At 48.4% G+C, this 25,255-nt stretch overlaps 3 protein-coding genes across 11 annotated transcripts; all 3 read left to right on the forward strand.

Annotated features, from left to right (window-relative positions):
- Positions 1-83: 83 nt before the first annotated feature.
- On the forward strand, positions 84-19,041 carry LOC108045612 (dynein heavy chain, cytoplasmic). 8 transcript variants are annotated; one of them, XM_017124984.2, is made up of 16 exons: positions 84-450; positions 1,780-2,354; positions 2,419-3,253; positions 3,325-3,928; positions 3,990-4,095; positions 4,485-4,523; positions 4,692-4,847; positions 4,917-7,571; positions 7,630-9,030; positions 9,364-9,390; positions 9,449-10,601; positions 10,666-12,774; positions 13,087-13,282; positions 14,647-14,764; positions 14,826-18,424; positions 18,483-19,041. In XM_017124984.2, exons 1-16 carry the CDS (start codon positions 207-209, stop codon positions 18,646-18,648), a joined length of 13,983 nt encoding a protein of 4,660 aa, XP_016980473.1. In that variant the 5' UTR covers positions 84-206; the 3' UTR covers positions 18,649-19,041. The 8 variants fall into 8 exon arrangements, with proteins under 8 accessions (XP_016980473.1, XP_016980471.1, XP_016980475.1 ...); XM_017124982.2 differs by lacking the exon at positions 13,087-13,282 and adding an exon at positions 14,060-14,258; XM_017124986.2 differs by lacking the exon at positions 9,364-9,390.
- Positions 19,041-20,253, forward strand: LOC108045613 (uncharacterized oxidoreductase YjmC). 2 transcript variants are annotated; one of them, XM_017124992.1, is made up of 2 exons: positions 19,041-19,665; positions 19,837-20,253. In XM_017124992.1, exons 1-2 carry the CDS (start codon positions 19,080-19,082, stop codon positions 20,235-20,237), a joined length of 987 nt encoding a protein of 328 aa, XP_016980481.1. In that variant the 5' UTR covers positions 19,041-19,079; the 3' UTR covers positions 20,238-20,253. The 2 variants fall into 2 exon arrangements, with proteins under 2 accessions (XP_016980481.1, XP_016980480.1); XM_017124991.1 differs by having other exon boundaries at positions 19,041-20,253.
- Positions 20,254-21,365: 1,112 nt separating this feature from the next.
- On the forward strand, positions 21,366-23,503 carry LOC108045611 (leucine-rich repeat-containing protein 15). The gene is made up of 5 exons (XM_044457898.1): positions 21,366-21,925; positions 21,977-22,431; positions 22,490-22,638; positions 22,695-22,954; positions 23,009-23,503. Exons 1-5 carry the CDS (start codon positions 21,366-21,368, stop codon positions 23,433-23,435), a joined length of 1,851 nt encoding a protein of 616 aa, XP_044313833.1. The 3' UTR covers positions 23,436-23,503.
- The last annotated feature ends 1,752 nt before the right edge of the window (positions 23,504-25,255 follow it).

Below are 25,255 nucleotides of genomic sequence, written 5' to 3' on the forward strand. Positions count from 1 at the left end.
CCTTCGCCCAGCGTTGTATTTTTGCGGCAGCTTTTACTACGGCAACTCCATGCTTTGTGCAGTCCATTTTTGACTAAGTGGCAAGGCCCACATTGCATTTCGCGAAAAAAAAAGCAGACGTAATTTTTCACAGGGCGAGGCATTGTGAAAAAATCCAATTGCACACATTTTAAGGAGTATTTATCAACAGAAAGTATTTGTGGGACATGGGCGACTCCCTGGAGAACCCCGATACGTCGGTTGATCCGGTCGTAAACCTGTCCATTGCGAATTACGATGCATTTGCCAACTATCTTCGCAAGGCGGTGACCATTTTGCTGCCGGAGGAGGATGTGGTTCCTGCATCGCTGAATAACGCTCTGGACGATCCCGTCAACCAGGACACCATCCGGAAGTTCCTCTCCGATCCCCAGGTGCAGGCGCTCTACGTCCAACGTAATTGCATCAAAGGTAGGATCAGAATTTATGCCCCGTTGGCAAAAAAAATTCGGTGAAAAAAGTGCAGCCATCTGCACAAAATGGCGTCTCTTTGTCAGAGATAAAAAAGTTGGCAAGCTTTCAAAGAGTTCTTTTTGTAGTTAGTAAGGTTACAATATCGGTTTCTTATTGGTAAAATGAGTCATTAATAGGTATGCTAGCTGAATACGCAACCAGTTTGTTAAAAATCAATGCGGCAGATGTTTTTGTCTGAAGTCCAATTAGAATTTCTGTTTTACTTTAGCTACCGAAGTTCGGATGCCCTATAAATTGTTAAGGGTATAAAGTGGATAATGATATGTGTAAAATTAGGCGATTAAATGATAAAACTATTTGTTTTAGCAAATAAATCTAATTTTATAATAATCGAAATTATTTATACCATTCGTTTTTTTGAATGAAGTAATGAATTTGTGTTAAAAAGTAGGTACTAAAAGTATTTCTAGTGAATGTAAGAAAATCTAATCTAGTTTGTTGAGGTTTGTGTCTTTAAATGGTGCTAACTAAGATTATAAAAGTTTATATCAAAGTAATGGCAAACTGCAAAACAAAATCAACATACCGCACTCTACGGTATACAAACAGGTTTTTGTGCATGACGTCAGCCCATCTGACTCACAATTCGATAACGATAGAGCGATAACTTCGAGTAAGCGATAACTGCAAGCAGCTGATTTGCCGGTTGCCGGCTTCGTTTGTTTACAAACAAACCGCCGGCAAACAGCTGTCGGCCGTAGAGAAACAAGTTTTGTTTACGGAAACGACCTTGGAGGCTGCGCACACCTTCTGCTGACTCGGTGACTTTGGGGACTGAACGACATTGACATTGACCGAAGGCAGTGGCAATGGCAATGGCACTGGGAATCGGCATTGGCATTGGCCGCAAGGCCACCTGCGTGGGAGCAATGACAGCGCCAAGGTCCAGCCTAGAGCACACGAATTTCGAAGGTTTTTCCTTGGCCGCTGAATTTCCGGAGGTCGACGCCTTGATAATGAAATGATGTCAGTGCCGTGCCATTGAGTCCAATGCCAAATGGGCCATACGGAACGTGGGTGAGGGGTAATTTTGTTACCAGTCATGCGTTGCTTTATTTGATTGGTGGGGAATTTTGAGTCCTCGAAATAGATGGTACATGATTTTAAGGACTTCATAACTTAGGTTATAATTTATATATAATTTTCTGGGAATTTTAAGTATTACACATTCCAATAGGTTAACCCTTAATAATTAACAATATATTAATCATGTTATTTTTTTTAAAAATTTAATTGTTAATCATTATCCCCCTTTCAATTTTCCAGAGGACGATACCGAGCAGCCGGCGGAGGGCGAAGATGAGAAGGAGCAGGTTACCTACCAGATCAGCAACGATGTTCACTTTACCAACAGCCGTATGGCGTCGCTGGCCTGCATCAAGCGCGGTGTGGTGGTGGAGGCGGACAAGTCGATTCACTCCCAGCTGCGGCTGATCAATTTCTCGGACGGATCGCCCTACGAGACGCTGCACGCGTTCATCAGCAAGTCCCTGGCGCCCTACTTTAAGTCGTACGTCAAAGAGTCGGGACGCGCTGATCGCGATGGCGACAAGATGGCTCCCTCCGTGGAGAAGAAGTTGGCCGAGCTGGAGATGGGACTGCTGCACCTGCAGCAGAACATAGACATACCGGAAATTACATTGACGGCTCACCAGACCGTCAACAATGTGATCCGCAAGTGCTCGGACGAAAATCGCAAGGCCAAGGTTGCCGATTTTGGCGACAAGGTGGAGGACTCTTCCTTCCTGAATCAACTGCAGACCGGTGTTAACCGCTGGATCACCGAGATCAAGAAGGTGACCAAGCTGAACCGTGATCCCGGGTCGGGAACTGCATTGCAGGTGAGTAAAATAAATGAGAAAGACTATAAAATCAAAAACATAATATTATTTATTTCTTTTCCAGGAAATCTCTTTCTGGCTGAATTTAGAGCGTGCCCTGTATCGCATCCAGGAAAAGCGCGAGTCGCCAGAGGTAGCTCTAACCTTGGACATTCTGAAGCATGGAAAGCGTTTCCATGCCACCGTTTCTTTTGATACGGATACCGGCTTAAAACAGGCTCTGGCCACAGTAGCCGATTACAATCCTTTGATGAAGGATTTTCCCATTAATGATCTACTTTCCGCTACTGAACTGGAGAAAATTCGACCTGCAGTGCAGCAGATCTTCTCCCATCTGCGCAAGGTTCGCAACACCAAGTACCCCATTCAGCGGTGCCTCAAGCTCATCGAGGCCATCTCGCGGGATTTATCGCAGCAGTTGCTCAAGGTGCTGGGCACCCGTCGACTGATGCACATTCCCTTCGATGAATTCGAGCGTGTAATGAACCAGTGCTTCGAGATATTCAGCTGTTGGGATGATGAGTACGACAAGCTGCAGGGATTGCTACGTGATATTGTAAAGAAGAAGCGCGATGAGCATCTCAAAATGGTGTGGCGCGTCTCGCCGGCTCATAAGAAGTTGCAGACCCGCATGGAGCACATGCGTAAGTTCCGCCGTCAGCATGAGCAGTTGCGCACCGTCATTCTGCGCGTTTTGCGGCCCAACAAGCCCGCTGTTAGCGATGATGTCAACGCCACGGAAACCAAGCAACCTTACAGCCTAGACGCTGCCGATGCCAATGCCATCGAGGAGGTTAACCTGGCCTACGAGAACGTCAAGGAGGTGGACTGTCTCGACATCACCAAGGAGGGATCCGAAGCTTGGGAGGCTGCTGTCAAGCGATACGAGGAGAAGATTGGTAATTAAACTCTTGGTTTATATCCGATTATTTATATATCCAAATATTAAATGGTATCTTTCGATCTACAGATCGTGTGGAGACCCGTATTACGGCCCATCTGCGCGATCAGCTGGGAACGGCCAAGAATGCCAACGAGATGTTCCGTATCTTTTCGCGCTTCAATGCGCTCTTCGTGCGTCCGCACATCCGTGGGGCTATCAGGGAGTACCAGACTCAGCTGATTCAGCGCGTCAAGGACGACATCGAGGCCCTGCACGAGAAGTTCAAGGTGCAGTATCCACAGAGCAAGAGCTGCCGTCTGTCCTCAGTACGAGATCTGCCTCCCGTGGCTGGGTCTATCATCTGGGCCCGTCAGATCGACAACCAGCTGACGATGTACTTGAAGCGCGTCGAGGACGTGCTGGGCAAGGGCTGGGAGACCCATATCGAGGGTCAGAAGCTGAAGGCCGACGGCGATAGCTTCAGAGCCAAGCTGTCCATCTCTGATGTGTTTCATGAGTGGGCCCGCAAAGTGCAGGAGCGTAACTTTGGCAGCACTGGCCGTATCTTTACTATCGAGTCAACACGTTCTCGCATAGGTCGTGGCAACGTGCTCCGTTTGCGGGTCAACTTTTTACCGGAGATTATCACCCTGGCCAAGGAGGTCCGCAACATCAAGAATCTAGGATTCAGGTAAGGAGGCAGATAATTTTTTTATAATTATAATTTAAATTAAATATAATATGTCCTTTAGAGTTCCCCTGACCATTGTGAACAAGGCGCATCAGGCAAACCAGATTTATCCATATGCTATTTCGCTGATTGAGAGTGTTCGCACCTACGAACGCACTTTGGAGAAGGTAAGATCCGTTTATTAAAGGCTGCAATTAGACAAATCGGAAGAGATTACATGGTTTAAAGATGGGGGATTATTTAATTTGCTCAGTTATAAAGTGTAATCTATGATAATTTGTCTAATATCAGCCTCACATTTCTTTTAACACCTTTGTCCAGCTCTTACACTTTACAAAATCACACTTGTCACTCCTCCACCATCACAAGATGTCACCGTGCTGGAGCATTTGCTCTGTTCTCTTGCATTGCTTTGTTCCTGGCGTGCAGCTTGAATTTTGTTATCCACCACACTTTAAACACTTTACACGCCCATAAATAATCACCTTAGTTTTAGACACGAGATCCGCTCTTAAACTAAACCAACCGAAAAACCAACAACCTTTCTTTCATGCAGCTTAATAATAGGAGTCTAGCACAAAATTCAGTATTCAAGGTAGTGTCGTTTGTCCCCTCAAAGTTTGTTTATTCCGTAAGCCGTATCTGCAACCACTATTTAATTTCTTAGTTTAGTTTGTTGAACTCCCGCATGACAAAGAAAGTATCTAGCTGTGATTCTATTCAAAACAAAAACTAATTCTGGATTAATATATAACTAATATAGATCGAAGATCGTGCTAGCATTGTGCCCCTTGTGGCAGGACTTCGTAAGGATGTCCTCAACTTGGTTTCCGAGGGCATCGGCCTAATCTGGGAGTCTTACAAACTGGATCCGTACGTTTTACGCCTTTCGGAGTGTGTGACCCAGTTCCAGGAGAAGGTAATGGTTTTAGATTATATTATTATATGAGTTGGCAAATTCTAATCTTTCGTTTTTAATTCCGTAAAGGTCGACGACTTGCTAGTTGTGGAGGAACAGCTGGATGTGGACGTGCGCTCGCTAGAGACTTGTCCCTACAGTGCCGCTACATTTGTGGAGATTCTCTCCAAGATTCAGCATGCCGTAGACGATCTTTCGCTGCGTCAGTACTCCAATTTGAGTGTGTGGGTTACGCGACTCGATGAGGAGGTGGAGAAGAAGCTGGCTCACCGTTTGCAAGCAGGAATTCAAGCCTGGACAGAGGCTCTTACCGGCAACAAGAAGGAGGTGGACACCTCCATGGACACCGATGCTCCGGCCCAGCCCACTCATAAACTGGGAGGAGAGCCGCAGATTCAGAATGCTGTGCACGAGATTCGCATCACTAACCAGCAGATGTATCTGTATCCATCCATCGAGGAAGCCCGCTTCCAGATAATGCAGCAGTTCTTTGCCTGGCAGGCGATCGTCACCTCGCAAGTGCGTTTGCAGAGCACCCGCTACCAGGTGGGCTTGGAGAAACCAGTCTCGCAAACATACCGCAACCTATTGACCAAGCTTCCAGAGGGAAAGATCCTGGAGAGCGCATACGGAGCCATCGAGCATAAGGTGGGCGAGGTGCGCAACTACGTGGATGAGTGGCTGCGCTACCAGAGCCTGTGGGATCTGCAGGCCGATATGTTGTACGGACGGTTGGGCGAGGATGTTAACTTGTGGATTAAGTGCTTGAACGACATCAAACAATCGCGCACAACCTTTGATACTTCCGATACGCGCAGAGCCTATGGACCCATCATTATTGATTATGCCAAGGTGCAAGCTAAGGTGACTTTGAAATATGACTCCTGGCACAAGGAGGCACTGGGCAAGTTTGGTACCCTGTTGGGCACCGAGATGACCAGCTTCCACGGCAAGGTGTCCAAGTCGCGTACCGATCTGGAGATGCAGAGCATCGAGGCGGCCAGCACATCGGATGCAGTGAGCTTCATCACCTACGTCCAATCGCTGAAGAAGGACATGATTGCTTGGGACAAGCAGGTGGAGGTGTTCAGGGAGGCACAACGCATTCTGGAGCGCCAGCGCTTCCAGTTCCCCACCAACTGGCTGCATGTGGACAACATCGAGGGCGAGTGGTCTGCCTTCAACGAGATTATCAAGCGGAAGGACACGGCCATCCAGACGCAGGTGGCCAGTCTGCAGGCCAAGATCGTGGCTGAGGACAAGGCGGTGGAGACACGCACTGTGGATTTCCTCAACGATTGGGAGAAGACCAAGCCCACAGGCGGCAAGATCCGGCCGGATGATGCCCTGCAACAACTGCAGATCTTTGAGAGCAAGTACTCACGTTTGAAGGAGGAGCGGGACAATGTGGTGAAGGCCAAGGAGGCACTGGAGCTGCAGGAGTCGGCTGTTCCGAACAACAGTGCCGAGCGCATGAACGTGGCTCTCGAAGAGTTGCAGGATCTGCGCGGCGTCTGGAGCGAGTTGTCCAAGGTGTGGACCCAAATCGACGAGACGCGCGAGAAGCCATGGTTATCCGTGCAGCCACGGAAGTTGCGCCAGCAACTGGAGGCAATGATGGCCCAGCTGAAGGAGCTGCCCGCTCGTCTCCGCATGTACGAGTCGTATGAGTACGTGAAGAAACTGATCCAGAGCTACATTAAGGTGAACATGCTGATTGTGGAGCTCAAGTCGGATGCTCTGAAGGAGCGCCACTGGAAGCAGTTGACCAAGCAGCTGCGCGTTAATTGGGTCATCTCGGATTTGTCCCTTGGTCAAGTGTGGGATGTGAACCTGCAGAAGAACGAGGGTGTCGTTAAGGACATCATCCTGGTGGCCCAGGGCGAGATGGCGCTGGAGGAGTTCCTTAAGCAGGTGCGCGAATCCTGGCAGAACTACGAACTGGACTTGATAAACTACCAGAACAAGTGCCGCATCATACGCGGCTGGGACGATCTGTTCAACAAGGTGAAGGAGCACATTAACTCCGTGGCCGCAATGAAGCTGTCGCCTTATTACAAAGTCTTTGAGGAAGAGGCTTTAACCTGGGAGGAGAAGTTGAACAGGATCAATGCTCTCTTCGATGTTTGGATCGATGTGCAGCGACGTTGGGTGTATTTGGAGGGAATCTTTTCGGGCAGCGCTGACATTAAGACGCTTCTGCCGGTGGAAACTTCTCGATTCCAGAGCATTAGCTCCGAATTCCTTGGTTTGATGAAGAAAGTGACCAAGTCCCCGAAGGTTATGGATGTGCTCAACATTCCTGCCGTTCAAAGATCCCTGGAACGCCTAGCCGACTTGCTGGGCAAGATCCAGAAGGCTCTGGGCGAGTATCTAGAACGTGAGAGAACCTCGTTCCCTCGCTTTTACTTCGTGGGAGATGAGGATCTTTTGGAGATCATTGGCAACAGCAAGAACATTGCCCGTCTGCAGAAGCATTTCAAGAAAATGTTTGCTGGCGTGGCTGCTATTTTGCTGAACGAGGAGAACAACGTGATTTTGGGTATCTCATCCCGCGAAGGCGAGGAGGTTCACTTCATCAACCCGGTGTCCACCGTGGAGCACCCCAAAATCAACGAGTGGCTGTCGCTGGTGGAGAAGCAGATGCGATTCACTTTGGCTTCTTTGTTGGCTCAGGCTGTCCAGGATATCAAGCAGTTCCGCGATGGAAAGATCGATCCTCAGGTATTTTAAATTGAATTTTCTTGATTAATAATCTACTAACTTGTTATCAAATCCGCAGGCCTATATGGAGTGGTGTGACAAATACCAGGCGCAGATTGTGGTCCTGGCCGCTCAGATCTTGTGGTCCGAGGATGTAGAGGCTGCCCTTCAACAGGCCTCTGAGAACAACATCGCCAAACCGATGCAGCGTGTCTTGGGAAATGTAGAGAGCACTCTAAACGTTTTGGCGGATTCCGTGCTGCAGGAGCAGCCTCCTCTGCGTCGCCGCAAACTGGAGCACCTTATCAATGAGTTTGTGCACAAGCGAACGGTGACCCGCCGACTCCTTAACAACGGAGTTACCTCGCCAAAGTCCTTCCAGTGGCTGTGCGAGATGCGTTTCTATTTTGATCCTCGACAGACGGAGGTACTGCAGCAGTTGACCATCCACATGGCAAATGCACGATTCTTCTACGGTTTTGAATATCTGGGAGTGCAGGATCGCTTGGTCCAGACTCCACTCACGGATCGTTGCTATCTAACCATGACCCAGGCCCTGGAGTCGCGTCTTGGAGGCTCTCCCTTCGGACCTGCGGGCACAGGAAAAACAGAGTCGGTTAAGGCGCTTGGCAACCAACTGGGACGGTTCGTCCTCGTATTCAATTGTGACGAGACCTTTGACTTCCAGGCCATGGGTCGTATCTTTGTCGGTCTGTGCCAGGTTGGAGCCTGGGGCTGTTTCGACGAGTTCAATCGACTGGAGGAGCGCATGCTCTCCGCTTGCTCGCAGCAGATTCAGACTATTCAGGAGGCGCTGAAGTACGAAATGGACAGCAACAAGGAGAGCATCACTGTGGAGCTGGTGGGCAAGCAGGTGCGCGTCTCGCCGGACATGGCTATCTTCATCACCATGAATCCGGGCTATGCCGGCCGATCCAATCTGCCGGATAACTTGAAGAAGCTCTTCCGCTCGCTGGCCATGACCACACCAGATCGCCAGCTTATTGCCGAGGTGATGTTGTTCTCGCAGGGATTCCGTTCTGCGGAGAAACTGGCCTGCAAGATCGTGCCCTTCTTCAAGCTTTGCGACGAGCAACTGTCCAACCAGAGTCACTACGATTTTGGTCTGCGTGCTTTGAAGTCCGTGCTGATCTCAGCTGGAAACGTGAAGCGAGATCGCATCATGAAGATCAAGGAGCAGATGAAGCAGCGTGGCGACGAAAACATCGACGAAGCTTCGGTGGCCGAGAACCTGCCCGAGCAGGAGATCCTTATCCAGTCAGTGTGCGAGACCATGGTGCCCAAGCTGGTTGCCGAGGACATTCCGCTGCTCTTCTCGCTCTTGAGCGATGTGTTCCCCAATGTGGGTTACACCCGGGCAGAGATGAAGGGTCTGAAGGAGGAGATCCGAAAGGTGTGCCAGGAGGATTACCTGGTGTGCGGCGAAGGCGACGAGCAGGGCGCTGCCTGGATGGAGAAGGTAAGATTAATTCGTTATAATGAGTGGGTCGATTTAATTGACAAAACATCGGAGGGGTTGAAAAGTAATCCTTTAACTCTGCTTAGCAGCTTCGCTTTGAAAACTTTATTTCTAACATCAATTTTCGCCTTAAAAAATACTACCTTCCAACTCAAAGAATAATTTAAATCTTTCACCTTTTAAAAGTCAATTTAAATTCAATTCTTATTAAGTCTGATTACTTTCCACCCTTATGGTTTGTTTTCATTCAAAATCGAATCACTTAATTGGGCATGGATTCAATTGTAATCCACTTCATAACCATTCGCTTTACACATGCTTACTAACCATCAGGGACTCGGCTCCACCTGGGTGGACAAAGTAACTAATCCGCGAGGTGTGATCCATATTTGTACTGACACTACTTTTCTTTTCTCAGGTGCTGCAACTGTACCAGATTTCCAACCTGAATCATGGTCTCATGATGGTTGGTCCATCCGGATCCGGCAAGTCCACCGCTTGGAAGACTCTTCTGAAGGCTCTGGAACGCTTCGAGGGCGTTGAGGGCGTGGCCCATGTCATCGATCCCAAGGCCATTTCCAAGGAGGCGCTTTATGGTGTCCTAGACCCGAATACCCGTGAGTGGACCGATGGTTTGTTCACCCACATTTTGCGTAAGATCATCGACAATGTACGCGGTGAGATCAACAAGCGGCAATGGATCATCTTTGACGGCGATGTGGATCCTGAATGGGTGGAGAATTTGAACTCCGTGCTGGATGACAACAAACTCTTGACTTTGCCCAATGGTGAGCGTCTTTCGCTGCCTCCCAACGTGCGAGTTATGTTCGAGGTGCAGGATCTTAAGTTCGCCACTTTGGCTACCGTTTCCCGTTGCGGGATGGTCTGGTTCTCGGAGGATGTACTCTCCACGGAGATGATATTCGAGAACTATCTGTCCCGTTTGCGCAGCATTCCCCTAGAGGATGGCGACGAGGACTTTGTGGGCGTGATTAAGCCGGCGAAGGACAAGGAGGAAGAGGTTTCGCCTTCCCTCCAGGTGCAGCGGGATATTGCTTTGCTTTTGCTACCCTTCTTCTCTGCCGATGGCATCGTGGTTCGCACGCTCGAGTACGCTATGGACCAGGAGCATATCATGGACTTTACCCGTTTGCGAGCGCTTAGCTCTCTCTTCTCCATGCTGAACCAGGCGGCTCGCAATGTTCTCACCTTCAATTCACAGCATCCAGACTTCCCTTGCTCCGCTGATCAGTTGGAGCATTACATACCCAAGGCCTTGGTTTACTCTGTGCTTTGGTCTTTCGCTGGCGATGCCAAGTTGAAGGTGCGCATTGATCTGGGAGACTTTGTGCGCAGTGTGACCACGGTTCCACTACCGGGAGCTGCCGGTGCTCCGATCATTGACTTCGAGGTGAACATGAGCGGAGATTGGGTGCCGTGGAGCAACAAGGTTCCTGTTATCGAAGTGGAAACGCACAAGGTAGCCTCTCCCGACATTGTTGTGCCCACATTGGACACCGTTCGTCACGAGTCGCTGCTGTATACTTGGCTGGCCGAGCACAAACCTTTGGGTGAGTTAAAGTTTTTGTTTTTAATGAAAAATATGATTATTAATGTTTTATTTCCGCCTTTTAGTGCTCTGTGGTCCACCCGGTTCCGGCAAGACTATGACTCTGTTCTCGGCCCTGCGTGCCCTGCCCGATATGGAAGTAGTGGGCCTGAACTTCTCCTCGGCAACCACGCCGGAGCTACTGCTAAAAACCTTCGATCATTACTGCGAGTACCGAAAGACACCCAACGGCGTTGTCCTCTCACCCGTGCAGATTGGCAAGTGGCTGGTGTTGTTCTGTGATGAAATCAATTTGCCCGACATGGACAGCTACGGCACACAGCGCGTGATTTCGTTCCTGCGCCAGTTGGTGGAGCACAAGGGCTTCTACAGGGCCAGCGATCAGGCTTGGGTCTCACTGGAACGCATTCAGTTTGTTGGTGCTTGTAACCCGCCCACCGATCCTGGCCGTAAGCCGCTCTCGCATCGGTTCTTGCGACATGTACCCATTATCTATGTGGATTACCCCGGAGACACATCGCTGAAGCAGATCTACGGCACCTTCTCGCGAGCCATGCTGCGATTGATGCCGGCTCTTCGTGGCTACGCAGAGCCCTTGACCAACGCCATGGTGGAGTTCTACTTGGCCTCACAGGATCGTTTCACGCAGGACATGCAGCCGCATTACGTCTATTCGCCTCGTGAGATGACCCGTTGGGTGCGTGGAATTTGCGAAGCCATCCGTCCGTTGGATTCCCTTCCGGTTGAAGGTCTGGTGCGACTCTGGGCTCATGAGGCTCTCCGCCTGTTCCAGGATCGTCTAGTGGATGACTCGGAGCGCCGATGGACCAATGAAAATATTGACTTGGTGGCCCAGAAACACTTCCCTGGAATCAACCAAGAGGAGGCACTGCAGCGTCCGATCCTTTACAGCAACTGGCTGAGCAAGGACTACATGCCGGTCAACCGCGAGGAGCTGCGTGACTATGTGCGCGCCAGGTTGAAGGTCTTCTACGAGGAGGAGCTCGATGTGCCACTCGTGCTCTTCGACGAGGTGCTCGACCATGTGCTCCGTATCGATCGTATTTTCCGCCAGCCACAGGGTCACTTGCTGCTGATTGGAGTTTCCGGAGCCGGAAAGACGACGCTCTCCCGCTTTGTGGCCTGGATGAATGGCTTGTCCATCTTCCAGATCAAGGTGCACAACAAGTACACCGGCGAGGACTTTGACGAGGATCTGCGTTCCGTGCTGCGCCGCTCTGGCTGCAAGGATGAGAAGATTGCGTTCATTTTGGATGAGTCCAATGTGTTGGACTCTGGATTCCTGGAGCGTATGAACACGCTGTTGGCCAACGGAGAGGTGCCTGGATTGTTCGAGGGTGACGAGTACACCACCCTGATGACGCAATGTAAGGAGGGTGCCCAACGCGAAGGTCTAATGCTGGACTCCAGCGATGAACTGTACAAGTGGTTCACACAGCAGGTGATGCGCAACTTGCACGTGGTCTTCACCATGAATCCCTCCACCGATGGACTCAAGGATCGCGCTGCCACTTCGCCAGCTTTGTTCAATCGTTGTGTGCTGAACTGGTTTGGCGACTGGTCGGATTCGGCTCTATTCCAGGTGGGCAAGGAGTTCACCACTCGTGTGGACTTGGAGAAACCAAACTGGCATGCACCAGACTTTTTCCCGTCTGTCTGTCCCCTGGTGCCGGCAAATCCCAATCATCGCGATGCCGTGATTAACTCGTGTGTATATGTGCACCAAACGCTTCACCAGGCCAATGCTCGTCTGGCCAAGCGCGGTGGTCGCACCATGGCGGTGACTCCACGTCACTACCTGGACTTCATCCACCACTTTGTCAAGCTGTACAATGAGAAGCGCAGCGATCTGGAGGAACAGCAGCTCCATCTCAACGTGGGTCTCAACAAGATTGCCGAAACTGTGGAGCAGGTGGAGGAGATGCAAAAGTCGTTGGCCGTAAAGAAGCAGGAGCTGCAGGCCAAGAACGAGGCTGCCAATGCCAAGCTCAAGCAGATGTTCCAGGATCAACAGGAGGCCGAGAAGAAGAAGATCCAATCGCAGGAGATCCAGATCCGTTTGGCCGATCAAACAGTGAAGATCGAGGAGAAGCGCAAGGACGTGATGGCAGACTTGGCCCAGGTGGAACCGGCTGTTATCGATGCACAAGCAGGTGAGTTTTTCGGGCGACAATTGCTTAAAGGGCGGGCACTTAAGTTAGTTAATCTTAGAATTAGTTTCTTAATGATAATGCAAAGACCCCAGGAAAAAAATATTGGCGTTGGGTGATTTAAATATCATATACTAAACAACAAAAATGGATTCAACATTCTTGTAGTTTTGATAATTGTAAATTTTGCTCACCGAACCTCAAAACTATTTTATCTGGCGTTTATTTTATATAATTACGTGTGTTTAATTTTGACCCCCACCGAGCAATCCTCTCTTTATTCACGATCGCAATCCACATTCCCACCTCCGACAGCCGTTAGCTCGATTAAAAAGAAACACCTGGCCGAGGTGCGGTCGATGGCCAATCCGCCGGCCGTGGTCAAGCTGGCCCTGGAGTCGGTCTGCGAGCTGCTCAACGAGAGTGCCTCCGACTGGAAGGCCATTAGGGGCATCCTCGTTAAAGACAGCTTCATCTCCTCGATCGTTAACTTGGAGACTGACAAGATCACGTACGCAACTCTTTCTCTCTAGCATCACGATATCATCTAGCACTTCACCCATCGAATCCCAATCAGCGAACGCAGTGCGTTTATTTGTCTAAAACCGATTAAACCAAGTCGATGGATCCGTGGATCCTTACCATTTGAATATAATCTTCATTCGTACCACCATAACTACAATATATACTCTATATACATATACAAGCAAACACCAAAGCATACGCAATGCACTGGCCAACTCAACTTACCATAACCCGTAACCACCTTATGATATCTTTTTAAATTAGGATATGTTATATATATTGTGTAAAAAGTTGTATCTTCTGTGTGTGTGTCAAACTAAGGACAAAAGTATGACGGGGGAATATAGTTAATATAGGTTGAGTTCTGTTCGGCTCCCCGAATGCTTTGCACTCTTGTAGAGACTAGCAAAATTGTTTTGATAAGATCAACAAATTCATCGTAATATTAAAATTTTAAAAAAATATATCTTTAATTTCAATCATATCTCATTTTCCAACCAAACGATATTCCACTTGTTAAACTCTCAAAACTTAATGATCTCTGCAAGGGTATGAACTATTTTTAACCAGCAGCCATAACCCTGATCCAGATCCAGGTGCAAAGAAACATATCGGTCTTTAGTAAATAACTAGATGGTAACCTAGACTAATCTTATAACAATAGATAAGTGCAACGTTGTGCTCAAACCGTATATTAATTCTGATCCCTCATGTTAACCAACCAACCAACCAATCAATCCATCAACTAATCGACGATGTGCAGCGGTCAAGTCGATCCGCAAGCAACAGCTCGTTGAGGTGCGAACCATGGCTAATCCGCCGTCGGTGGTCAAATTGGCTCTCGAATCGATCTGTCTGCTGCTGGGCGAAAATGCGACCGATTGGAAATCTATTCGCGCCGTGATCATGCGCGAAAATTTCATAAATTCAATTGTATCTAACTTCGGTACCGAGAACATAACGTAAGCATGAATCAAATTTTTACCAACACCCATTTTTTGTTCTCGACTTTAATTTTTGTTCTTGTTGATGTTTTTGATGTTATGCTATAGTTTTGAGTGTAGAAATTGGTTTTCATTTGAGTTGAATTTGTTATTACCTCTTGTAGTTTTGGTTTGAATTGTTCAAGCGAGCAAACCAAAAGGCGTTTGTAAATATTTCTAATGAATTAACTGGATTTTTAAACTAATTTTGGTTATTGGCTCTAACTTTTGTTTATTTCTATTTGGTTTTGGTCAAATTTATCGCTGTTTCATAGTTATCCGACTGCTTTGCTTGCTTAATTCATTCAATTAACTTACTAAACTGGGGGTTTGATTGTTGTCTAATATAATAATTGTATTAAAACAGCGATGATGTGCGCGAGAAGATGAAGTCCAAGTATCTAAGCAATCCGGACTATAACTTCGAGAAGGTGAACCGCGCCAGTATGGCTTGTGGTCCTATGGTGAAATGGGCTATTGCTCAGGTGAGATAGATTGGAAATCGATCACGGATATTTCCTAAAACATTTCTTTATTTAAATTCAGATCGAGTACGCTGATATGTTGAAGCGTGTGGAGCCACTTCGCGAAGAATTGCGCTCCCTGGAGGAGCAGGCCGATGTTAATCTGGCCAGTGCCAAGGAAACCAAGGACTTGGTGGAGCAGCTAGAACGCAGCATTGCTGCCTACAAGGAGGAGTACGCCCAACTCATTTCCCAGGCTCAGGCCATCAAGACCGATCTGGAGAATGTCCAGGCCAAGGTAGATCGCTCCATTGCTCTGCTAAAGAGTTTGAACATTGAACGCGAGCGCTGGGAGTCCACTAGCGAGACTTTCAAGTCCCAGATGTCTACCATTGTGGGCGATGTGCTGCTCTCAGCTGCCTTCATCGCCTATGGTGGTTACTTCGATCAGCATTATCGGTTGAACTTGTTCACCACCTGGTCACAGCATCTGCAGGCGGCCAGCATTCAGTACCGCGCGGATATCGCTCGCACAGAATATCTTTCCAATCCCGATGAGCGACTCCGCTGGCAAGCGAATGCCCTGCCCACGGATGACTTGTGCACGGAGAACGCGATCATGTTGAAGCGTTTCAACCGCTATCCGCTGATCATCGATCCCTCGGGCCAGGCCACCACTTTCCTGCTTAACGAATACGCTGGAAAGAAGATTACAAAGACCTCGTTCTTGGATGATTCGTTCCGCAAGAATCTGGAGTCCGCACTGCGATTCGGAAATCCCCTGCTAGTGCAGGATGTGGAGAACTACGATCCCATTCTCAACCCGGTGCTGAACCGCGAGCTGCGTCGCACTGGCGGACGTGTGCTGATCACCCTCGGCGACCAGGACATTGATCTGTCGCCGTCCTTCGTTATCTTCTTGTCTACGCGCGATCCCACTGTGGAATTCCCGCCGGACATTTGCTCCAGGGTCACGTTCGTGAACTTTACGGTCACGCGTAGTTCTCTCCAGTCGCAGTGCCTCAACCAGGTGCTCAAGGCTGAACGTCCGGATATCGATGAGAAGCGCTCCGATTTGCTGAAACTGCAGGGCGAATTCCGGCTGCGTTTGCGCCAGTTGGAGAAGAGCCTTCTGCAGGCACTCAACGATGCCAAGGGCAAGATTCTGGACGACGATTCGGTGATCACCACGCTGGAGACCCTTAAGAAGGAGGCCTACGACATCAACCAGAAGGTGGACGAAACGGACAAGGTCATAGCCGAGATTGAAACAGTGTCGCAGCAGTATCTCCCACTGTCTGTGGCCTGCAGCAACATTTATTTCACTATGGACAGCCTGAACCAGGTGCACTTCCTCTACCAGTACTCGTTGAAGATGTTCCTCGACATCTTCTCCACGGTGCTGTACAATAACACCAAGCTGGAGGGCAGAACCGATCACTCGGAGCGTCTGGGCATAGTGACCAGGGATCTATTCCAGGTGTGCTATGAGCGTGTGGCCCGGGGAATGATCCACAATGATCGCTTGACCTTTGCCCTGCTTATGTGCAAGATCCATTTGAAGGGCACCTCGGAGTCCAATCTGGATGCTGAGTTCAACTTCTTCTTGCGCAGTCGAGAGGGTCTGCTGGCCAATCCCACTCCCGTCGAAGGACTTTCCGGCGAGCAGATTGAGAGCGTCAATCGTCTGGCCACTCGTCTGCCCATCTTCCGTAAACTTCTGGAGAAGGTGCGCTCCATACCCGAACTGGGTGCCTGGCTGCAGCAGAGCTCGCCGGAGCAGGTTGTTCCGCAGCTGTGGGACGAGTCCAAGGCTCTCAGTCCAATTGCCAGCTCCGTGCATCAGTTGCTGCTGATCCAAGCCTTCCGGCCGGATCGCGTCATCGCTGCCGCTCACAATGTGGTTAACTCTGTGCTCGGCGAGGACTTTATGCCCAATGCCGAGCAGGAACTGGACTTTGCATCCGTGGTGGACAAGCAGTTGAACTGCAATACTCCAGCTCTTCTCTGCTCGGTGCCCGGTTTCGATGCCTCCGGACGAGTTGATGATTTGGCTGCGGAGCAGAACAAGCAGATATCCAGCATTGCCATCGGTTCCGCTGAAGGATTCAACCAAGCGGAGAGGGCTATAAACATGGCCTGCAAGACCGGGCGCTGGGTGCTGCTCAAGAACGTCCACTTGGCTCCACAATGGCTCGTGCAGTTGGAGAAGAAGATGCACTCCCTGCAGCCCCATTCCGGATTCCGTCTCTTCCTCACCATGGAGATCAATCCAAAGGTTCCGGTTAACCTACTGCGTGCTGGTCGCATCTTTGTGTTTGAGCCACCGCCAGGCATCAGGGCTAATCTGCTGCGTACTTTCTCTACAGTGCCGGCAGCGCGCATGATGAAGACCCCAAGTGAACGGGCTCGCCTTTACTTCCTGCTGGCCTGGTTCCATGCAATCGTCCAGGAGCGACTCCGATATGTGCCCCTCGGCTGGGCCAAGAAGTACGAATTCAACGAATCGGATCTGCGCGTGGCCTGCGATACCCTGGACACCTGGATCGACACCACGGCCATGGGTCGCACCAATCTGCCGCCGGAGAAGGTGCCATGGGATGCTTTGGTCACCTTGCTGTCGCAATCCATTTACGGAGGCAAGATCGACAACGATTTCGATCAGCGCTTATTGACTTCCTTCCTGAAGAAGCTCTTCACCGCACGCAGTTTCGAGGCTGACTTTGCCCTGGTGGCGAACGTGGATGGCGCCTCTGGAGGACTTCGCCACATCACCATGCCTGATGGCACTCGTCGCGATCACTTCTTGAAGTGGATTGAGAACTTGACTGATCGCCAGACTCCTTCGTGGCTCGGATTGCCCAATAATGCGGAGAAGGTGCTGCTTACCACCCGGGGAACCGATTTGGTCAGCAAGTTGCTCAAGATGCAGCAGCTGGAGGACGACGATGAGTTGGCCTACAGCGTGGAGGATCAGTCGGAACAATCTGCAGCGGGTCGCGGCGAGGACGGACGTCCATCGTGGATGAAGACCCTCCACAACTCGGCTACCGCCTGGTTGGAGCTGCTCCCGAAGAACCTGCAGGTGCTTAAACGTACGGTGGAGAACATCAAGGATCCGCTGTACCGATACTTCGAGCGTGAGGTGACCAGTGGCTCCCGACTGCTGCAAACGGTGATCCTGGACCTCCAGGACGTGGTCCTAATTTGCCAGGGCGAAAAGAAGCAGACCAACCACCACCGTTCCATGCTGTCGGAATTGGTGCGCGGTATTATCCCCAAGGGCTGGAAGCGATACACCGTTCCTGCGGGTTGCACAGTGATCCAGTGGATCACGGACTTCAGCAACCGAGTGCAGCAGCTACAGAAGGTATCGCAACTGGTTTCGCAGGCAGGCGCCAAAGAGCTGCAAGGCTTCCCCGTCTGGCTGGGCGGTCTGCTCAATCCGGAGGCCTACATCACCGCCACCAGGCAGTGTGTGGCCCAGGCGAACAGTTGGTCGCTGGAGGAGCTCGCTCTGGAGGTGACCATCACCGATACCGGGCTAAAGACCGATCAGAAGGACTGTTGCTTCGGAGTCACTGGACTCAAACTGCAGGGCGCCCAGTGCAAGAACAACGAGCTGCTGCTGGCTTCCACCATCATGATGGATCTACCTGTGACCATCCTCAAGTGGTTGAAGTGAGTATAGATTTGGGTTTACTTCGTCTTTCCTTATTAATGCTTGATTTCTTACTAGGATCTCCTCGGAGCCGCGCATCAGCAAGTTGACATTGCCGGTCTACTTGAACTCCACGCGCACCGAACTTCTCTTCACCGTGGACTTGGCCGTGGCTGCTGGACAGGATTCGCACAGTTTCTACGAGCGAGGCGTGGCCGTGTTGACATCAACAGCCTTAAACTAAGTGCTCAGCACAAGCTATATACTCTATACTAAATATTACTCCCAATAATCCCATAAACCATTATCAATTCAATACTGTAAGTGTAAAAGTTATCAAAGAAATTTTTTAAAAACCATTTGTTTACCTACAAATAATGATTTGATTATGAAATACGAAGAGATTAATAATGAATGCCTATTTTATAAAAAAATATTACTCAATGAAAAAAATTGTTAGGTTGAAAATCATCAGTTTTGATTCTTAACGTTTAACGATAATCTTATTTAAACTTGTTTATTTTTAACTTTATTTCTTTTTAAAATCTGAAATTGTTTTTAAAATACCTTCGTGAAATACGTTTTGAAACTGTTCCCCTTGAAGCTTCCTAAAATATATATACTCATAGCAACCCCAGCCAGATCTTTCTATTGGATGAAATCCAGCTGCTCAGGATGTTGCCGCTCCTCCGGCCAGCTCAATGGCTGGGAAGCTGCTTTCGTGGCTACCACATGCCTGTCCCCTTTCCGCAGCAGCGTGGCGAGACGTCCTTGGTGCTGGTGGACGAGGCGCGTCGCTTCATCCAGGACTGCCTGATGCGGGTTGGGGTTTCTCCTTCCAAGGTGCGCTGCATCAGTGAGTTCCTGGTGGTGGCCGACTACAGAGGCAATTTCGGCCACGGACTCAATCGCCTGGATGTGTACCTCAGTGATCTGCAGCGGGGATACGCTAAAGTAGATGCCGAACCCACAGTGATAAGCGAGACGGTGGCCACTGCCCATGTGAACGGCAACTCTGCCTTGGGCGTCCTGGTCGGGAACTTTTGCATGGACCTGGCGGTGAAGAAGGCTCAGAGCGCAGGAATCGGTTTCGTGGTTGCCAGGGAATCACATCACTTCGGGATGGCCAGCTGGTATGCCTTTCGTGCTGCTGTCCAGGGATTAGCCGGAATGGTGATGTCCAATTCGGCGCCAACGATGATGGCTCCCAACTCTAAGTCGGCCACCATTGGACCAAATTGCTTGGCCTTCTGCGTGAAGGGTAAGGATTACCACTTTGTGCTGGATATGGCGGCCAGCATGAGGGATATTGGAGCCCTGGAATGGGCTTGCATCAACGATGAGTACATTCCACATGGTTGGGCGGCCAATAAGGGGGGCATTTCCACGTGTTTTCCCAACTTGGCGCTTAGGTCATCACTACTCTTTCCAGCTGGAGGCCACAAAGGCTACTGCATGTCCGCCGTGATCGACCTTCTGTGCGGAGTGCTTTCCGGCGCCCAATATGCCACCCACATCCCCTTGGATCAGAGCCAACCGGCGAATCTTGGTCAGGTATTCATCGCCCTCGATCCCGCCTTCTTTTTGCCCAACTTCATGGAGCGACTGGATGACTTTTGTGGCCGCATCCAGAATAGCCAGCCGGCGGAGGAGTCCAATCCCATTCGGCTACCTGGTGAACTGGAGCGGATGCATATGAACTACGTGGAGGACTTAAGGGCCTTGCCCTATCCGAACACTCTTCTGACCAAGTACAAAGATGTGGCCTTTAAGCTCTGCGTAAAGCCCATCGAATTGGCTTTTGAGCGGTGCCAGTCCAAGAAGAGCTTTTAGTCTTATACGCGTTAAATGTGTGCGGGGAAATTAAAATAAACGATTATTTTGGGATGAATTGAGAAAAAGGACTTAAGTGGGAAGGGTGTGTTTTTCGAAGTCGTCGCAGCACTGGGAACGGTTGATTCGTAACTGGGTGAGGCAATAAATCTCGCTAGATGGCGCCCTTCGCTTTAAGGGTACAAATTTTTGTGAGTGGCAACGCTGGCTATCGTGACATAGGGGGAAACCGTGAAAGACTTTCCTCGGCAGTACTTTTCACACGCTGGCAATGTGGCGGATTGGAAAACATTTAAACTGCAGCCAAAATATGAGCGAGCCAGAGGCGCACAAACTCCTAAGGACGAAAATCAGCCTCCTTTTGTTGCCGGAGTATATGGACATTGACTCATCTAGGTACAATATCTCAACTAATTGTTTGCAAAATAAAAATTATAACACAACTTTAACATGAAATATATAAAAGAAGGTGGTTAATTGTTAAAAAACCGGTTCTTCGGATCAAGTCATGTTGCAATGCCTGGAAAACGCACTGACAATAACTTGATTTAGTTTATTTTCATTTTTCGAAAGGAAAAACAGCAAAAGAGTTGACCGAAATATTTAATATTAAACTGAGAACAGTTTATAGCATTATAAACGGCACGAAAATGAAAACAGTCTGGGTTTTTATTTTTTATTATTTCACAAAAAAAAACTACACACGATTTCAGATAGTGTGCACATCTACAAAAGAACACTTGAGTGTCCAATTACGAATGGCGATTCGTACGAGTCAGCGTTCTGGGGGGTTCCCCAACCGAGCTATCCGGTTCTCTCGATAAAGCGGACTTAGCATGTGGACACCCGGCGGATCGTTAAGCGTGCTAGCATAGACTTTCGGTTTCTAGCCGGACTCTGGATTCCGGAGAGCCGAGATGTTCTATTCGGGGAGGCTTCGACGACCACAAGATGCGCTGCACTCATGAGGCGCTGTGAGCTACTTAAGCTACTTAAGCTACTTAATTGCAGCAAATGCAAATTTTGCAAATTATTTGAATTACGAATTGAATCGGAACGAAGTGGACTATAAATGGGGCTGCAGATCGGAGGAGACGACTCAGAACGCCACTGGAGACCACTGGAGCCATGGCGCTGGGATTCTTTCAACTGTTCAGCATTATCCTGCTAATGGATCCGGCCGAAGTGATCACAGGACCTCCGCAGGCCAAGGATCTGCCCGCCCAGAGTCTGGATGAGTTCCGGCAGAAGTACCTGCTACCCCTGATCTCCTCGGACACCAGAAACTGCAGTCTTAATGCCTGCGAATCGCTGGGGATTGTGTCGCAGCTCCTGATGCTCATCAACTCGATGCCCAATGGAACGCAGACCACCTCAAATGTGCAGAAGCCTTCCAAACAGAAGTCGAATGGCCATGGTAATGGAGACAGTGGCAATAGTGGCGAGGTAGATGCCATGTCCCATTTGGCCAACTTCGATCTGGTGAAGCGAGTACGGCAGATCGAGAGTCGCCTGCGATCCGTGGAGCAGCCCATCTGGCACCTGGCCACTGGCAGCCAAATCGAGTGGAACCACTGCACCTCGGGAGTGTGTCGCTGCAATCCGGACACCAAGAGCTTCACCTGCTGGAACACGAATCTCAAATCGGTGCCAGTCACTCAGGTGATACCCATGAACATGGTGAACATGTGAGTTGGATAATGCCTTTCATAAGTTATATTTAATGAGCACTCCCGTAGAGATCTCTCTCGGAACATCCTGTCCACCCTTCACAAGGACACCTTTCGTGGACTCACAGTGCTCAGGGAGCTGGATATATCCCACAATGTGCTGGACTTCCTTCCCTTTGATTTGTTCCAGGATCTGGACAGTCTCTTGGTATTGCGCATTCAGAACAATCAACTGGAGGACATTGACCATCGAACCTTTTGGAAGCTGCGCAATTTGAATATTCTGGACCTGAACAAAAATGAGCTTGGCATGCTGCCCGAATCCATGTTCTACCATGCCCAGAGACTCACCGTGATAAATATGTGCGACAATAAGATCCAGAACTTTCCACCTAATCTCCTAAGAGATCAGTTGATGTTGGAGGAACTGGATATGTCGCGGAATAAAATCACTGAATTGAGTTCTGGTAGCATACGATTTCTGACCAAACTGAAGACCCTCGACTTTGGATGGAATCAAATATGTGAGAATTATAAATTACAAGTATGCGTTTATGACTTACAAAGCTAATCTTTTTCCAGCCAAGATAGATGATGACTTCTTTGTGGGTCTGAGAAGTCTGCGAACCCTTTCGCTGCACAACAATCGCATATCAGCGCTTTCGGCCACCATATTCAATAACCTGGCCAACTTGGTCACCCTCGATTTGACCATGAATCGGATAAGTCATGTGAGCTTTTCAACAATCTATGATTATTATATTGTATTATATATTTTGTTATCCAGATTGATGGCCATGCCTTTGTGGAGCTAAATAACTTGCAGGAATTGTTTTTGGGCCAGAACTCCATGTCCAGCATTCCGGCGGATCTTTTCCTGAATGTCAGTGCTCTCACTCGATTGACACTCTTTTCCAATAATCTGACCACCTTGGAAGCTGATGATTTTCAGGGACTGAGTAACCTAAAGATTTTGTTGCTCAACAATAATATTCTCAAGAATTTCGATGCCAGCGCCTTTGAGCCTCTTAAACAACTGGAAAAACTGTGAGTACCAAACCTAACGTAGCACTATAATTTTATTTTTGTTTATTTATTCAGCCGCATTGACTCCAATAAGCTGATGTTCCTGCCCACTGGAGCTCTCCATGGCCTGGAAAAGCTGGTGGCCGTCAAGCTGGACAAGAATCCCTGGCACTGCGACTGCCGTGCTCTCTATTTGGCCAGGTGGATACGGGAGTTCGTGCTGAAGCTCTGGGATGGCCAGCAGCCCATGTGCCGAGGTCCTGGCGATTTGGGCGGTCACGAGGTGGGTCTGCTCCGCTATGATGACCTCTGCGATGGACAGTGGGCCAGCATGTTGTCCCTTTCACCGCGACTTCCGGTTCGAAAGCATCAGATATCCACGCCGATGAACTACACAGACTACTTCAATCTGTATCTGAAGCACATCTACAATCGCACCACCGACGAGGAGCTCAAGGAGGCCGATATAACCAGCGTGGCCATAAAGAAAGTTCACAACTAAAATAAAATAAGGAAACAAGAGCTAAAAATGAGTATTTAAACATTTAAACTTTTATAAACTCCCTATATATAAGTTTAACTAAATATTTATCTAACAAATCTAAGCTATAATGTTTATTTATGAGTATAAAGTGGTATATTTATTCATCCTACTTCAAATGCAGATTTTAATATCACAAGCTCACAATCTCAATTTCAGAATTAAACATTTTAGAAACCCCTTTAAAGCAAATGTTTGCACTTATGACAGCAACAAAACTTGCATTTCCTCACATCCCCCATCTTAGCTGCAAAGTTTTCCACTTATTCTTGTCAAAACAAATTTAAAGTCAATTATGTATTTGCATGGCAGACATTTAGTATTAATTTGCAACCTCATGGGAAATAAACCATCCTCGGGCACCTCTATTTCACTCCGGCTCCGACTTTTTGCGGAGCAGAAATTACGGGCCTGTCTCGGCCTCGCGTGCCGCTTTTTGCCGCTTTTTGCCGGTGTCTGCGTTTGCGACAAGCTTTTTACCTAACCAATTTATTGCTTCCGCCCGCCCAGCCTAACTTCGTTCTAGGAGCTATCTTGGGTCCTACTGGGTTCACTAGCTCCGCTCTTGCCATTCGGCTGCACTACAACAAAATAGTTAAATGCACTTTAACTAAATATCTAGTCCAGAAAACTATTAGAAGTAGTACAGATTTATATATATTTCAAAACATTAAAGTTTACTACTTCACCTTTTTCAACAAGCAAACATTTAACTTCCCTAAATTTATTCCCAAAATATTTTTTATAACATATATATAAAAGAAATTTTTTCTGCTTTGTTATTCATATGTGAATATTAATTCGTAATAAAAACTCCATATAGTCAAATAGTCTGTTCCTATTATATTTTATTAAAATTCAATCCATCATAATTAAAGTACATTTTTTTCTGTGTGGTTATGTTATGTTCGTTGGCAATATCATTCCAGTTTATAGTTACTGTGGCTGTTGCCATTCGTTTTCCTTTTCGCTTTTCCCCGTTTTCCTTTCTTTTTCCGCCGCTGTCCTTGCAGTTTCCATGTGTTGACATTGCCGTGCTCCATTCACTTTCCCACTTTGGCCCGGCGCAGGCGGCTTCCTGTTGCCAGTTTCCCAGTTTACCCCGTTTTTTAGTTTTCGGTGTTGTTGGGCGATTGTGTGCCCTCCGCCAGTCATCGGTCTCCGGTCCATCCGCCCACCGAAAATCAAGAGGGCTGTGGAATCCCGGGGGAGTGGACGAGGAGGCTTGGAGGCTTGTAGACAACAAATGCATTTTATAGAAAATTTGCAAGGCAAATATTAAAAATTGAATGCCGCCATTGTTGCCCTTGTTGTCGCATCGACTGTTGTTGTTTGCTATTTGTTTGGAAGTTGTCTGCACTAAGAAAAAGACTTTGATATTATTTGAGTTCTTTTAACTTTAGAACGAGAACGGAAGCTTACTTCGGAAACCTTGCATTCATACCGAAAATTTATGACCTCGTTCACTGCGCGAAAATATTTATGACACCCACAGGTTATAGTCAACTCAAGGGTTAGATCAAAATCAAAAATCCTGAAATCGATAGTTTATTTCCTCAGTTGCACAAAACAGTAATTTTCCTGGCTGTGCGTTTTATTTTGGCAAAGTTACAACAAAATATCCTTAAAAAGTGTGTGTTTGGCCCAAATCCGGAAAAAATCAGCTCTATTTTTCGGTTTTTTGATCAAAACCCTTAGAAATAATGGTCAGATCTTGGAATGTCATACCTCAATGAATTCGTTAGCAAATTTCCAATCCATTGGTATTCTCAGATAAAAAA

Source organism: Drosophila rhopaloa, unplaced genomic scaffold, assembly GCF_018152115.1.
Source record: "Drosophila rhopaloa isolate 14029-0021.01 unplaced genomic scaffold, ASM1815211v1 contig_163, whole genome shotgun sequence".
NCBI classification, from domain to species: Eukaryota; Metazoa; Arthropoda; class Insecta; order Diptera; family Drosophilidae; genus Drosophila; species Drosophila rhopaloa.

Coding starts and splice junctions, on each gene's coding strand:
- LOC108045612 (XM_017124982.2), top strand. CDS start 207: ATGGGCGACTCCCTGGAGAACCCCGATACGTCGGTTGATCCGGTCGTA. Junction 451..1,779: donor CCAACGTAATTGCATCAAAG/GTAGGATCAGAA, acceptor TCAATTTTCCAG/AGGACGATACCGAGCAGCCG. Junction 10,602..10,665: donor GGCCGAGCACAAACCTTTGG/GTGAGTTAAAGT, acceptor TCCGCCTTTTAG/TGCTCTGTGGTCCACCCGGT.
- LOC108045613 (XM_017124991.1), top strand. CDS start 19,080: ATGTTGCCGCTCCTCCGGCCAGCTCAATGGCTGGGAAGCTGCTTTCGT.
- LOC108045611 (XM_044457898.1), top strand. CDS start 21,366: ATGGCGCTGGGATTCTTTCAACTGTTCAGCATTATCCTGCTAATGGAT. Junction 21,926..21,976: donor CCCATGAACATGGTGAACAT/GTGAGTTGGATA, acceptor GCACTCCCGTAG/AGATCTCTCTCGGAACATCC. Junction 22,955..23,008: donor CTTAAACAACTGGAAAAACT/GTGAGTACCAAA, acceptor TTATTTATTCAG/CCGCATTGACTCCAATAAGC.